The sequence below is a fragment of the Camelus bactrianus genome, chromosome X (assembly GCF_048773025.1).
Source record: "Camelus bactrianus isolate YW-2024 breed Bactrian camel chromosome X, ASM4877302v1, whole genome shotgun sequence".
NCBI classification, from domain to species: domain Eukaryota; kingdom Metazoa; phylum Chordata; class Mammalia; order Artiodactyla; family Camelidae; genus Camelus; species Camelus bactrianus.
Window position 1 is genome coordinate 13,645,505 of NC_133575.1, and position 15,314 is coordinate 13,660,818.

Sequence of the window (15,314 nt, forward strand, 5' to 3'; positions counted from 1 at the left end):
AGCTTTAAATGAATTATCTCATTTGATCCTCACAATTCTATAAAGTAGATACTATCATTTTTGCCACTTCACAGATGAAGAAACTAATACTTAGGTCAGAGAAGTGGCTGAAGGTCACATGGTTAGTAAGACACAGAGCTAGGATTTGAACCCAGGTAGTCTGACTCAGTAGCCCATGCTTTTAACCATTATGCTTACTGCCTCACATACCATGGTATACCAGAAGTCACTTAACTAATTCCCTATGGTTGCCTATTTGGCTGCTTCCAATTTTTCATGATTCTGAAAAAACAATTCTTGTAGCAAAATGTTAATACAAATCTGTTGTTTTTATTTATTTGTTTTGTTTTGGGGGGAGGTAATTTGATTGACTGATTGATTGATTGATTTTGATAGAAGTACTGGGGATTGAACCCAGAACCTCATGCATGCTAAGCACACACTCTACCACTGAGCTATACCCTCCCCCCCAAATCTTTTTTTATTATACCTTTGGATAGAAGCGGGATTACTGAGTAAACAAGAATAAATATTTGTATGGCTTTTTAAACAAATTACTCTTCAGAAAGTTTTCACCTTTCTAACAATAGCATATCACAGTGCCCATTTAATACAAAAAGCACAATTTTTGAAGTTTCTTCTAGTTTGGGTAACAAAATAATTTAAAGGAAAAGGGTCTCCTCTGGAACAGGGGTCAGCAAACTACAATCCACAAGCCAATCCCACCACCAGTTTTTGTAAAGTAGTATTAGCACACAGCCACACCCATTCATTTACCTACATCTGTGGCTGCTTTCATACTAGAAAAGCAGAGTTGAGTAGGTGTGAGACACCAGATGGCCCACAAAGCCTAAAATAGTTACTATATAGCACTTTTCAGAAAAAATTTGCTGAGCCCTGCTCAAGGATATTAATAAGAGATTAGCTACTAAGAAGTAGGGACACGTAACTATAAAATAATTAGGAAGGCTTGATGTTAGAGGCCATGGAACCTAGGATCTCCTCATCTCTGCCACTGTGGCTTAGAAGGCAATGCAGGAGACTGTTATGAAACATAAGCTTTAAAGTCAGAGAGAACTGGGTTAGAGTTCTGGAACTGCCACTCACCACCTCTGTGACTTTGGGCATAGGGGTAATAAAAGTACCTGTATAATGGGGTCACTATAAATATTAATGGGGAAGATGCATGTCAGTTGATTAGCAGTGGCACAAAACACACACTCAATAAATGTTAGTCCTTATTACTAATATCATCTAAAACCTGCCTTTGAAATAGGAAACAAAAAGTTTGTATCAAGAATGCTGAAAACTTGGGGAGGGTATAGCTCAGTGATAGAGTGTGTGCTTAGCACACATGAGGTCCTGGGTTCAATCCCCAGTACCTCCATTTTAAAATATCCTGAAGAATATAGGTTAAATCGTGTTACTTGTAATTTGTGTCATTTCACACTCACCAAAATTGGGAGGGATGCAGAAAGATGACGAGGAGGGATTTTGGCTATTGTCATTTTTCAATACAGTTGGGTAATTCATTGTTTCAGGACTCTTTTGCATGCTATTTTCTGCTTTCATCAATATTTCCATAGGTAAAAGTGCTGAAAGAAAAGACCTGTCTACTGCAAATTCAATCTCCAGTAAGCTATCTTTCAGGTGTGAAGGGGAAATAAACACATTCTCAGACAAAAGAAAACTAAAAGTATTTGTCATTAGCAGACCGACTCTAAAGAATGGCTAAAGTAAGATCTTCAAACAGAAAGGTTATGATGACAGAAGGAATCTTGGAGCATCAGGAAGGAAGACAGAAAAAATTTTAAAGTAGAAGTATACATGCAGAGAAACTCGATCATTCATACATTGCTGGGGGAGATGTAAAATGGAACAGCCAAACTGGAAAATAGTTTCTAGGTCTCATAAAACTAAACCTGCAATTACCACATGACACAGCAATTTCATTCCTGGGCATTTAGAAATCATGAGAAATAAAAACTCATGATGACACAAAAACCTGCACATGAGTGTTCTTAGCAGATTTATTCATAATAGCCAAAAACTGTAAACAACTCAGAGGTCCTTCAACAGGTGAATGGTTAAACAAGCTCTGGTAAATTCAGTATCATAGGATGTTATTCAACAATAAAAAGGAAAAAAGAACAGAAAGAGCTGAAATATGGGTAAGTATAATACTATCATGACTTTTGTAATTCATATGTAATGACTGAAATAAAAATTAAAACACCATCTAACACTTAAGACAATGATAGATAAAAGTTAGGAGGGCAAAGGAACCTACATATAATTAAAGTTTCAACACTTCATTCTAACTGGTAAGCTTTTAATACCAGTAGACTGACAAGTAACATACATATGTTATATATATATAACATACATGTATATATATATATATATATACAAGTAATATACGTATAAAATAACACCCAGAGTGACCACTAGGAAAACTATATGAAGCAATACACTCAAAAACAAATAAATCAAGATGGAATACTAGAAAATGTTCAGGTAATCCATAGGAAGGCAAGAAAGAGAAACAGAAGAAACAAAGAAAAAATAATACAATGGTAGACTTAAACCCTATAATATCAATAATTACCTTAAATGTAAATGACCTAACCATATGAAATAAATGGCAGCAATTGACAAAGTGGGTGAAAAACAAGATCCAGCTATAAGTTGTTTACAAGAAAATCTAAGGGGAGAGAGTGTAGCTCAAATGGTAGAGCACATGCTTAGCATGCATGAGGTCCTGGGTTCAATCCCCAGTACCCCCTCTAAGAATAAATAAATAATCTTATTACTTCCCACCCACCCTCTAAAAATAAACAAAAGAAAATCTATAAATTCAATGATACAGGTAGATTGAAAGTAAAAAGATAGAAAAATATATATACCATGCAAATTTTAATACAAAAAGAAGAGTAGCTATACTGATACCAGATAAAGTAGACTTCAGAGCAGAAAAAGTTACTAAAGACAAATAAAGAAGAAGATATCAACCCCTAGGAAGACATAATGATCCTCAACATGCCAAGCAACAGAGTCTCAAAACACATGAAGCAAAAACTGAAAGAGCTCAAAGGAAAAATAATAAAATCTATAATTATGCTTGAGGACCTCAACACCCTCCTTTCAGCAACTACAACTGCAATTGATGGAACAACCAGACCAAAAATCAACAAGGATATAAAAGACCTGAAAAGCATAATCAATGAACAGGTTCTCATTCAAGAACATTCCACCCAATAAAAGCAGAATACATAGTTTTGTCAAACGCCTATGCATCATTCACCAATATAGACCATATCCTGAGCCAGAGAATAAAATATCAACAAATGTACAAGAAATGAAAGCATATACAGTATATTTGCTGGCCATAATGGAATCAAATTAGACATCAATAATAGAAATATAAGGAAATCTTTAAACACTTAGAAATCAAGCACATACTTCTAAATAACACATTTATCAAAGAGAAAATGTCCAAGGACATAATAAAATACACAGGACTTAATGAAAGTACAACACATCAAAACATATGGGATGCAACTTAAAGCAGTACTGAAAGTGAAACTTATACTACTAAATGCTTACATCAGAAAAGAGGAAAAGTCTCAAATCTATAATCTAAGTTCCTACACCAAACTCTAAGAGAAGAAAAGTAAAAGAAACCCAAAATAAGCAAAAAGAATGAAATAATAAAATCAGAAGTCAATGAAACTGAAAATATGAAAAAAATAGGAAAATCAATGAAGCAAAAGGTGGTAACTCAAAAAGATTAATAAAGCTAAAAAAACTCTAGAAAGACTTACAAAAATAAAAAGAGATGATGCAAATCATCAATATCAGGAATGAAACGTGGTATCACAACAGATCCAGCAGCCACTAAAAGGATAATAGGGAATACTACAATCCACTTTACACTCATAAATTTGATAACTTAAAAGAAATGGACCAATTCTTGCAGAATTACAAATACTAAAACTCAACCAAGATGACGTAGATAATCTAAATAGTCCTATAATCATCAAAGAAATTAAATTTGCAATTAAAAATGATTTTACTGGAGATCTTTACCAAACATTAAAAAAAACACTAACTTTTCATTTACCCCTCCATAAAATAGAAGAGGAAACCCTTATTCATTTTATGAGGCTAATATGCTCTGATACCAAAATCAGAGATAGTACAAAAAAAGAAAAATACAAACCAATATTTTTCATGAACTTGGACTCAAAAATTCTTAATCAATATGTGCAAACCAAATCAATAATGTACTCAAAGAATTATACACCATGACCAAGTGGGATTTAATCTAGGTATGCAAGGCTGGTTCAATACTGGAAAACCTATCAATATAATCCATCATATCAACAGGCCAAAGAAGAAAAACCATGTGATCATTGACATAGAAAAAGCACTTGCCAACTTTCAGAAAATATAAACAGCTCATACAGTTAATAATAAAAAACAAACAACCCAATCCAAAACTGGGCAGAAGACCTAAACAAGCAATCCTCCAATGAAGACATACAAATGGCCAACAGGCACATGAAAAAATGTTCAGTATCACTAATTATCAGAGAAATGCAAATCAAAACTACAATGAGGTATCACCTCACACCAGTCAGAATGGCCATCATTCAAAAGTCCACAAATGATAAATGCTGGAGAGGGTATGGAGAAAAGGGAACCCTCCTACACTGCTGGTGGGAATGTAGTTTGGTGCAGCCATTATGGAAAACAGTATGGAGAATCCGCAAAAGACTAAAAATAGACTTACTGTATGATCCAGTAATCCCACTCTTGGGCATATATCTGGAGGAAACTCTAACTTGAAAAGATAACTGCACCCCAGTGTTGACAGCAGCACTATTTACAATAGCCAAGACATGAAAACAACCTAAATATCCATCGACAGAGGACTGGATAAAGAAGTTGTGGTATATTTATACAACAGAATACCACTCAGCCATAAAAAAATAAGATAATGCCATTTGCAGCAACATGGATGGACCTGAAGATTGTCATTCTAAGTGAAGTAAGCTAGAAAGAGAAAGAAAAATATCATATGATAACACTTATATGTAGAATCTTAAAAAAAGACAAACAAACTTATTTACAAAACAGAAACAGACTCACAGATATAGAAAACAAACTTATGGTTACCATGGAGGAGACGAGATGGGAAGGGATAAATTGGGAGTTTGAGATTTGCAGATGCTAACTAATATATGTAGACTAGATAAACAACAAGTTTATAGCACAAGGAACTATATTCAGTATCTTGTAGTAACCTATAGTGGAAAAGAATATGAAAATGAATATATGTATGTTCATGTATGACTGAAGCATTATGCTGTACACCAGAAATTGACACAACATTGCAAACTGACTATACTTCAATTTTATATATATACATACACACACACACAAAAAGAAAGAAAAAGCACTTGACAAAATCCAATACCCATTCATGATAAAAACTCTCAGCAAGTTACGAAGAGAGGGAAACTACCTCAACTTAATAAAGATCATCTAACAAAGCCAAGAGTTAACATCATATTAAATGGTGAAAGACTAAATGCTTTTCCCCTAAGACCAGAAACAAGGCAAGGATACCCATTCTCACCACTCTTATTCAACATAACACAGGAAGTTCTAGCCACTGCAATAATGCAAGAAAAAAGGAATATAAAGCATACAGATTGGACAGGAAAAAATATAATGGTCCCTATTTGCAGATGGCATAGTATAAAAAGGATGGCTATGTAGAAAATCCAAAGGAACTGCCAAGAAAATACTCCTAAAACTAATAAGTGAGTTCAGCAAACTCACATAATACAAGATCAACATTCAAAAATCAAATTTATTTCTATATACAGTTGACCCTTGAACAATGTGAGGTTTAGGGGCACTGACTCTCCCTGCAGTCAAAAATCTACATATTACTTTATAGATGGTGGTTGTATCCGTGGTTCCACATCTGCAGATTCAACTGACCTCAGATTGTGTAGTACTATAGTAGTTATTGAAAAAAATTCACATGTAAGTGGGCTCACACAGTTCAAAGCCGTGTTGTTCAAGGGTCAACTGTACTAACAAAGAACATGTGTAACCAAAATTAAAAACATAATATTATTTACAACATCTCCCCAAAAATGAGATACTTAGGTAAAAATTTATTTTTAAAAAATGTATAGGGCCTATATCCTGAAAATTACAAAATGATCATAAAAATCAAAGATCTTAGTAAATACATGCAACATACAATGCTCATGGATGAGAAGACTCAATAAACTAAATATGTCAGTTCTCAAGTTGATCTGTAGGTTTAACACACTTCCTATCAAAATCCCAGCAAAGTTTTTTTTGAAACATAAACAAGCTTACTCTAAAATTAGAATGGAAAGGCACAGGATGTAGAATAGTTAAAATGATTTTGAAAAAGAAGAATAAAGTAGAAGGAATCATTCTACCTGATGTCAAGGCTTACTGTATAACAACAGTAATCACGAGATTGTGGTTTGGCAGGGGGACAGTAACATAGATCAATGGAATGCAATACAGAACCCAGAAATAGACCTACACAAATATGCATAATTGATTTTTTATTAAGGTACAAAAGCAATTCAGTGGAGGAAAGACAGCCACTCAAAAGACAGTACTGCAGCAATTGGATAGCCATAGGCCTAAAAAAAAAAAAAAGGAGAAAAAAATTGGGGATCAAGGACTAAACAAAGAGTTCATAGACTCTATACCAAAAGTACAGTCCATAAAAGGAAAAGTTGATAATTTGAACCTCATGAAAATTAAAAACTTCCTCTCTGAAAAAATAAAACAAAACACCTATAGAGAGGATGAAAAGGCAAGCTGCAGACAGGAAGAAAATATTTGCAAACCACTTATCCAACAAAAAAACTAGTATATACAAATATCTAAACAACTCTCCAAACTCAGCAGTAAAACAAAATTTCAAGAAGACAGGAACAGATATTTCAGAGAAAAGAATAAAAACATGGAAAATTAGCACATGTAAAGATGTTCTACATCATTATCCAAAGGTAAATGCATATTAAATCCACAATGAAGTATTACTATACAACTACCAGAATGGATAAAATAAAAAAAAAATAGTGAAAACCCAAATGCTGGTAAAGATGCAGAGAAACTGAGTCACTTACACATTACTGGAATAAAATCGGACAGTCATTCTGGAAATAGTTTGCTAGTTTCTTATAAAACTAAACATGCAATTACCATACTACCCAGCAACTGCACTTTTGGGCGTTTATCATAAATAAATGAAAACTTACACTCACACAAAAACCTGCACGTGAGTGTTCACAGTAACTTTACTCCTAATAGCTAAAACAACTTAGATGTCCTTCAATAGGTGAACAGATAAACAAATCATGGTACACCCATTCCATGGAATAGTACCCAGTAATAAAAAGGAAGAACTACTGACACATGCAGCAACTTGGATGAATCTCCAGGGAATTATGCTAAGTGAAAAAAGGCAATCTTCAAATGTTATATACTATATGAGTCCATTAACAGGACACAGTCTTGCAATAAAAAAATTAAAAAGAGGGAACACATTAGTATTTGGATGGCTTAGGGATGAAGCCAGTGAAGGGATGACATGAAGAAGGTAGGTGTGGTTATAAAAAGCCAAAAAAGGACTCTGAAAGTGATGGAACAGTTCTGTATCATGACTGCAATGGTGAATGCCTGAACCTAAACACATCACAAAAGTGCAGAGGACTACACACACACAGACACACACACTTATATTATGAATATAAGTAAAGCTGGGGACAACTGAATAGATTTGTGGATCATATCAGTATCAAAATCTTAGTTATGATGATTTACTGTATCTTTGCAAAATATTATTACTATTGGAAGATATTAGGTACACATGATCTCTCTGTATTATTGCAACTACATGTGATTCTGAAGTATCTCACGATAGAAAGTTTAATTTTGAAAAAGCTACCACTATGAATTAATATTAAGAATACTGATGGACCTAGATTAGAGTGCTACTCATAATAGATATCATTTTAAACTCACCAAAACCAGGAGTGAAGAAGAAAAGATTCTGAATCAGTATCTTGGTTAGTGTCATTTTCTATTAAAGTTGGGTAATTCATTATCTCAATTCATTTCTGTGCTGGATGTTTGAACAACATTTTGATAAATAAAACATTTTTCAGTGCTGAAGGACAAGAAATCTCAACTGTGATTTTTATTTTAGGCAAAATTATCCTTCAGGAATAAAGGAGAAATAAAGACATCCTTAGACAAAGAAAAATTTTTTTAAACTGTCACTTGCTGATTTACCCTTAAAATATGGCTAAAGGAAAATCTTCTGACGAAAAGGATACGATGAAGAAGAAATCTTGGAGCATGAGGAAGGAATAAAGAACAATAGAAAGAGCAGAAATACACATGCAGGGAAACTAGATCACTCATACATGGCTGGTGGGAATGTAAAATGGTACAGCTACACTGGAAAACAGCTTGGCAGTATTTTACAAAACTCAACTTACTATTACCACAGGACCCAGTAATGTGCTTTTGGGTGTTATCCCAGAGAAATAAAAACTGATGTTCATACAGAACCTATACGTGAGCGTTCATAATAGCTTTACTCCAAATAGCCCAAAACTGGAAACAACCCAGATGTCCTTCAACTGGTGAACAAATAGACAAACCATGGTACGCCCATATCATGGAATAGTACTCAACAATAAAAAGGAAAGAACTACTGATATACACAGCAATTTAGATGAATCCCCAGGGAACTACGGTGAATGAAAATAGGCATCCCCAAAAGGTTACATACTATGTGAGTCTATGTAAAACTCTTGAAATAATAAAATTATAAGGAAGAAAAGCGTATTAGTGGCTGCCAAGAGCAGGGAGAAGGCAGAGTAGAGATGGGAGCATGAGAGGAGAAGGGTTGGTGTGGTTTTAAAGGGCAATAGGGAGATCCTTGTGGTGATGGAAATGTTCTGAATCTTGACTGTGATAGAGGATATGGAAACATACTCATATCATGACATTATATAAAACTGAATACACATACACACGCACAAGTACAAATAAAACTGAAGACATCTCAATAAAATCTGGATTTTATCAATGTCTATAGCCTGGTTTGATATTGCACTACAGTTTTGCAAGATGTTATCTTTGGGGGAAATTAGGTAAAAGCACACAAGATCTCTGCATTGTTTTTTACAATTTGCATGTGTAGCTAGAATTTTCTTAAAATGAAACTTTTAATTTTAAATTAATTAATTAAAATTAACTTTTAATTAGGAAAAGCTACCACTAGCTTACATTAAGGGTGATAATAAGTCTAGATTAAGTAGTGTTACATGTAATATGTATCATTTCAAACTCCCCCAAACTGGGAGGGATGAAGAAACATGAAGCATCTTGATCACTGACATTTTCCAAGAAAGATGGGTAATTCATCATCTGAGTGTTATTTTCCAAGCTGGTTTCTGCTTTGACCAACATTTCTATAGGGAAAACATTTTTCAAATGCTGTAAGAAAAGCCTCCCAATCTCATATCTGTATCTGATGAAATTACTCTCTAGTAATGCAGCAAAAAATAAAGATATTTACCAACAAAGGAAAATCAAAAGTTTTTGTTACTGACATACTTGAAAAAATGGCTACATGAAAACCTTCTAATAGAAAGGATACAACAGAATTCTGGAGCATTAAAGAGAAAGAAGACTGGAAAGAGCAGAAATATGGATGCAGAGAAACTAGATCACTCATACTTTGCTGGAAGGAATGAAAAATGGTACAGCTACACTGGAAAGCAGTTTGACAGTTTCTTATAAAACTAAGGATGCAATTACCATAGGACCCAGAAATTGCACTCTTGGGCATTCATCCTGGAAAAATGAAAACTTGTGTGAAAGAGTGAAATAAATGAAATGAAGCAAAATTTAAAACTATGAGTGAATATTCATATCAGTTTTATCTTTAACAGCCAAAAACAAGAAACCCAGATATTTTCAACAGGTGAACAGATAAATAAACCCTGGTACATCCATCACATGAAATACTACTGAACAATAAAAAAAAAAAAAAAGAAGGAACCACTGATACACACAGCAATATGAATGAATCTCCAGGGATTCACACTGAGAGAAGAAGCCAATCTCAAACACCACACGATTCCATTTATGTAACAATGCTGAAGGGACAAATAATAGATCAGGAGAAAGGATTCATGGTTGCCTTGCAACAGGGCAGAGGGTAGATGTGGGGGGCAAATGTCAACTGGAGGGAGATGGGTGTGGTTATAAAAGAGCAATATGAGATATCATGCTGGTGATGGAACTGTTTCAAGACTTGCCTGTGGTGGAGGATATGTGAACCTACACATATGAAAAAATTGTATAGAACTAAATACACACACACATATATTAATACAGGTGAAACTGGAGACATCTCAGTAATACCTATGAATGATATCATGTCAATATCTTGGTTGTAGTAATTTTTGATCATTTTGCAAGATGTTACCATTGAGGAAAATTGGGTAATGGGAACATAGGATCTCTTTGTATTATTTATTGTAACTGCCTGTGCAGCTAAATTATTCCAAAAATAAATACTTTACTTAGAAAGAGCTACCACTATCTTGAACTAAGGAGACTGAGGAATCTAGATTAAATATGCTATATGTCAAAGTATCATTTCAAACTCACCAAAACTGGGAGGAATGCAGTGACATAATGAGGAAATATCTTGACTACTGTTGTTTTCCAAAAAAGTGGATAATTTGTTGTCTCAGGGCCCTTTTCCAGGCAGTTTGAGCTTTTACCAACATTTACATAAATAAAATATTTTCAAGTACTAAAAGATAAGAATTCTCAACCATGAATTCTATATCAGGCAAAATAATACCTCAAGAATAAAGCAGATTTGTTGACAACATGGATGAATCTGGAGGGCATTTTGCTAAGTGAAATAAGCCAGACAGAAAAAGACAAATACTGCATGGTATCACTTATGTGTGGAATCTTTTAAGAATGTCAAACGCATAGAAACAAGAATGGAATGTGGCTGCCAGGGGCTTTTGGGTGGTGAGGGAAATAGGAAGTGGCTGGTAAAAGGGTACAAACTTTCAATTTTAAGATGAATGAGGTCCGGGGATCTAATGTATAACATGATGGCTATAACTGATAATACTGCATTGTATAGTTGAAATCTGCTTAGAGAGTAGAACTTAAGCGTTCTTACTACAAAAAAAAAAAAATACAAAGGTAAATGTGTGAGACGACTGAATGTTTTAACTCGATGGTGGGAATCCTTTTACAATATATACGTATATAAAATCATCACATTGTACACTTTAAATACATGACAATTTTATTTGTCAATTATAACTCAATAAAGCTGAAAAAAGAAATGAACAAACAAGTGATTAAAACAAAAAGAATAAAGAGGAAATAAAAACACTCTCACACAAAGGAATGCTAAAAGTATTTCTCACTAGCTGATTTACACTTGAGAATAGCTAAAGGAAAATCTTCTACCAGAAAAGAATGATGAAAGAACTAATCTTGGAGCACCAAAAACGAAGAAAGAACAATGAAAGCAGCAGAAATATGGATGTGGAAAACTAGATCACTCACACGTTGCTGGCAGGAAAGTAAAATGGTACAGCCTCTCTGGAAAACCGCTTGGCAGTTTCTTACAAAACTAAATATGCAATTACCACACAACCAAACATTTTCACTCTTGGGCATTTATCTAAGAGAAATTAAAACTTATGTTCACACAAAAACCTGTACATGAACAGTCATAGCAATTTTACTTGTAATACTGAAAACTGGAAAAAAATTCAGACATTCTTCAACTGTGAATCAATACACAAACTGTGGTACATCCACACCATGAAATAGTACTCAGCAATAAAGAAGAAGGAACTACTGATGCACACAAGTCAAATGAATGTCCAGGGTATCAAGCTGAGGTGAGTGCGGTTACAAAAGGGCAAGATGAGGCATCCTTATGGTGATGGAAATGTTCTGAATCTTGACTAGGTGGTGGATATCAAACCTACTCATATGGTAAAAATCAAATAGAACTAAACATGCATACACACTAATCAGTACAATCAAACTGGGGAAATCTCAATAAAATCTGTAGATTTTATCAATGTCAATATCCTGGTTGTGATGTTCTGTTATAGTTTCATAAGATGTTACTGTTCGGAGAACTAGATAAAGCATCAACAGAATCACTCTATTATTTCTTACAACTACGGGATTATCTTAAATTGAAAGTTTAATTTAAAAAGAGTTATCATGAGCTTACATTAAAGATGTTGATGGATCTAAATTAAACAGTGCTACATAAAATTTGTATCATTTCAAACTCACCAAAATTGTGTGGAATGTAGTGAGTTGACGAGGCAGTATCTGGGCCACTGTCATTTCCCACTGAATTTGGGTAATACATTGTCTGAGAGCTGTTTTCCACGCTGGCTTCTGCTTTTCCCGGCGTTTCTATAAGTATAACTTTTTCAAGTGCTGAAAGATAAGAATTCTCAATTGTGAATTCTATACTGGGTGAGGCTATCCTTCAGGAAAGAATAAGAAATAAAGACATTCTGACGCAAAGTAGAAAAGATTTTTTAATTGTCCCTAGCAGATTTCCCCTTAAGAAAAGCTAAAGGAAAATCTTCAAACAGAAAGGATATTATGAAAGAAGGAATCTTGGAGCATCAGGAAGGAAGAAATAACAATGGAAAGATCATAAATATGGATAGAGAGAAACTGTATCACCCACATATTGCTGTTGGGAATGTAAAATGTTATAGCCTCTCTGGAAAACTGTTTGGCAGTTTCTTATAAAACTAAACATGCTATTACTACAAGACCTGGCAACTATACTTTTAGCATTCATGACAGAGACATGAAAATTTATATTGACACAAAAATCAGTACATGAATGTTCACAGCAGCTTTACTTGTAGTATCTAAAAATTCAGAAAGAAAAAAGCCAGATGTCCTTTAATGAGTGAATGGTTTTTTTAAAAAAAAAAAACTGTTAAAAAAAAAACTGTTGCATATCTATACCATGGGAAACTCTTCATCAATAGAAAAGAACTACTGAGAAATAAAAACTGATATTTACACAAAAGTGTATACATGAATATTTATAGCTGCTTTACTCCTAATAGCCAAAAACTGAAAAGGCCCAGATGTCCTTCAACAGGTGAACAGTTAAACAAAATGTTGTGTATCCATAGCATTGGGAATACTCTTCAGCAATAAGAGTAATAAACTACTGATACATGCCACAAACTGGATGGGTCTCCAGGGAATCAGGCTGAGTGAAAAAAGCCAATCCCAAAGGTTACACAGTGTATTATTCCACTTATAACAATAAAGACAAAATTGTACAGAGATCACGGGTAGCCAGGTGTTAGGGATGAATCTTGTATAAAGGGAAGGCTGATGTGGTTGTAAAAGGGCAACAACAAGGGATCCTTGAGTGATGTAAATGATCTCTACCTTAACTGTAGAAACTCACTTACTCATGTGCTAAGATTGCATACACACATGAAAGTGTGCACATACACATACACGTAAAACTGGAAGCACTTCAATAACATATGTGGGTTGAATAAATGTCAATAACTGGGTTGTGACCCAGTACTATAGTTTTTCAAGGTGAGGTCACTGGGGAAAATAGGTAAAGCATAAACAGGATCTCTCTGTATTTTTTTTCAACTGCATGTGAATCTTAAATAACATTTTTTAAAGTTTTAAAAAGAGCTGCAACTGGCTTATATTAAGGGTGTGGATGGATCTAGATGAACAGTGCTACTCATAATATGAATCATTTCAAACTCACCAAAATTGGTTGGAACCGAGTAAGATGAAGAATTAGTATCTGGGCCACTGATATTTCCCAATAAAGCTGGGTAATACATTGTCTGAGAGCTGTTTTCCAGGTTGTTTTCTGCTTTTCCTGGCATTTCTATAAGGATGAATTTTTCAACTGCTGAAAGAAAAGAATTGTCAGCTGTGAATTCTACATGAAGTGAAATTATTCTTCAAGTAAAAGGTGAAATAAAAACATTCTGAAACAAAAGAAAACTAAAAGAATCTGTCCCTAGCAGACTTACCCATACAGAAAGGCTAAAGGAAAATCTTCAAACAGAAAGGATATGGTGAAAGAAGGAAATCTGGAGCAACGGGAAGAAAGAAAGAACAATGGGAAGAACAGAAATATGAATGTGAAGAAACAGATCACTGCTGGTAAGAATGAAAAATGGTACAGCCTCTCTAGAAAGCTGGCATTTCCTTATAAAACTAAAATGATATTACCATAAGACTCAAAAATTGCACTCTTGGCATTCATGACAGAGAAATAAAACCTTATATTCATACAAAAACCAGTTACATGGTTGTTGATAACAGCTTTACTCCTAATACAAAAAACTAAGGGAAGAAAACTAATGTCCTTCAGTGGGTGAATGGTTAAAAACAACTATTGTATATTGAAATCCTGTGAAACTATTCAGCAATAAAAAGGAAGGAAGTATGGATACATGCAACAACCTGGATGGATCTTCAAGGAATTATGCTGAGTGAAAAAAAAAATACTCAAATGTTATGTACCATAAGACTCCCTTTATATAACACTCTTGATGTGACAAAATTATAGAAACCAGTGTTTGCCAGGGGCTAGGCAGTGGGCAAGGAAAGGGTGACCTGAGAGAGGTGGATGTGGCTATAAAAGGGCAAAAAGAGGCATCTTATGGTGATGGAAATGTTCTGTATCTTGACCGTGGTGTTGGATATCACACCTACTCATGTGATGAAATTAGACAGAAATAAACATAAACAGACACAAATTACTACAAGTAAAACTGGGAGCATCTCAATAACATCTGTGTATTGCATCAATGTCAATACCCTGGTTGTGATATTTTACTAGTTGTGTAAGATATTATCATTGGGAGGAAAGAGTCTCTTTATATTAGGGATCTCTTTATATTATTACTTACAAATATGTGTGAATTTCTTTATATTATTTCTCTTTATATTTTTTACAAATATATGCGAACCTAAAATTATTTCAAAATAAAAAGTTTCATTTTAAAAATGGGCTACGACTAGCTTGCATTAAGGATATTGACACATCTAGATTAAGCAGTGCTACTTGCAGTATGTCTCATTTGAAACTCACCAAAATTGGGTGGGAGTCTGAAAGACGAAGAACATTGGCCACTGTCATTTAT

General features: G+C 34.2%; 1 protein-coding gene across 1 annotated transcript in view; it reads right to left on the reverse strand.

Moving 5' to 3' along the window:
• The window catches only part of BEND2 (BEN domain containing 2), a 47,635-nt gene that overhangs the window by 11,687 nt on the left and 20,634 nt on the right, over positions 1–15,314 (reverse strand). The window contains exons 7-9 of the mRNA XM_045516365.1: positions 13,922–14,068; positions 12,442–12,591; positions 1,455–1,643 (exon numbers count right to left, since the gene is read on the reverse strand). Of these exons, the coding sequence (XP_045372321.1) occupies positions 1,455–1,643; positions 12,442–12,591; positions 13,922–14,068 (486 nt within the window). The remainder of the gene's footprint in view (positions 1–1,454; positions 1,644–12,441; positions 12,592–13,921; positions 14,069–15,314) is intronic.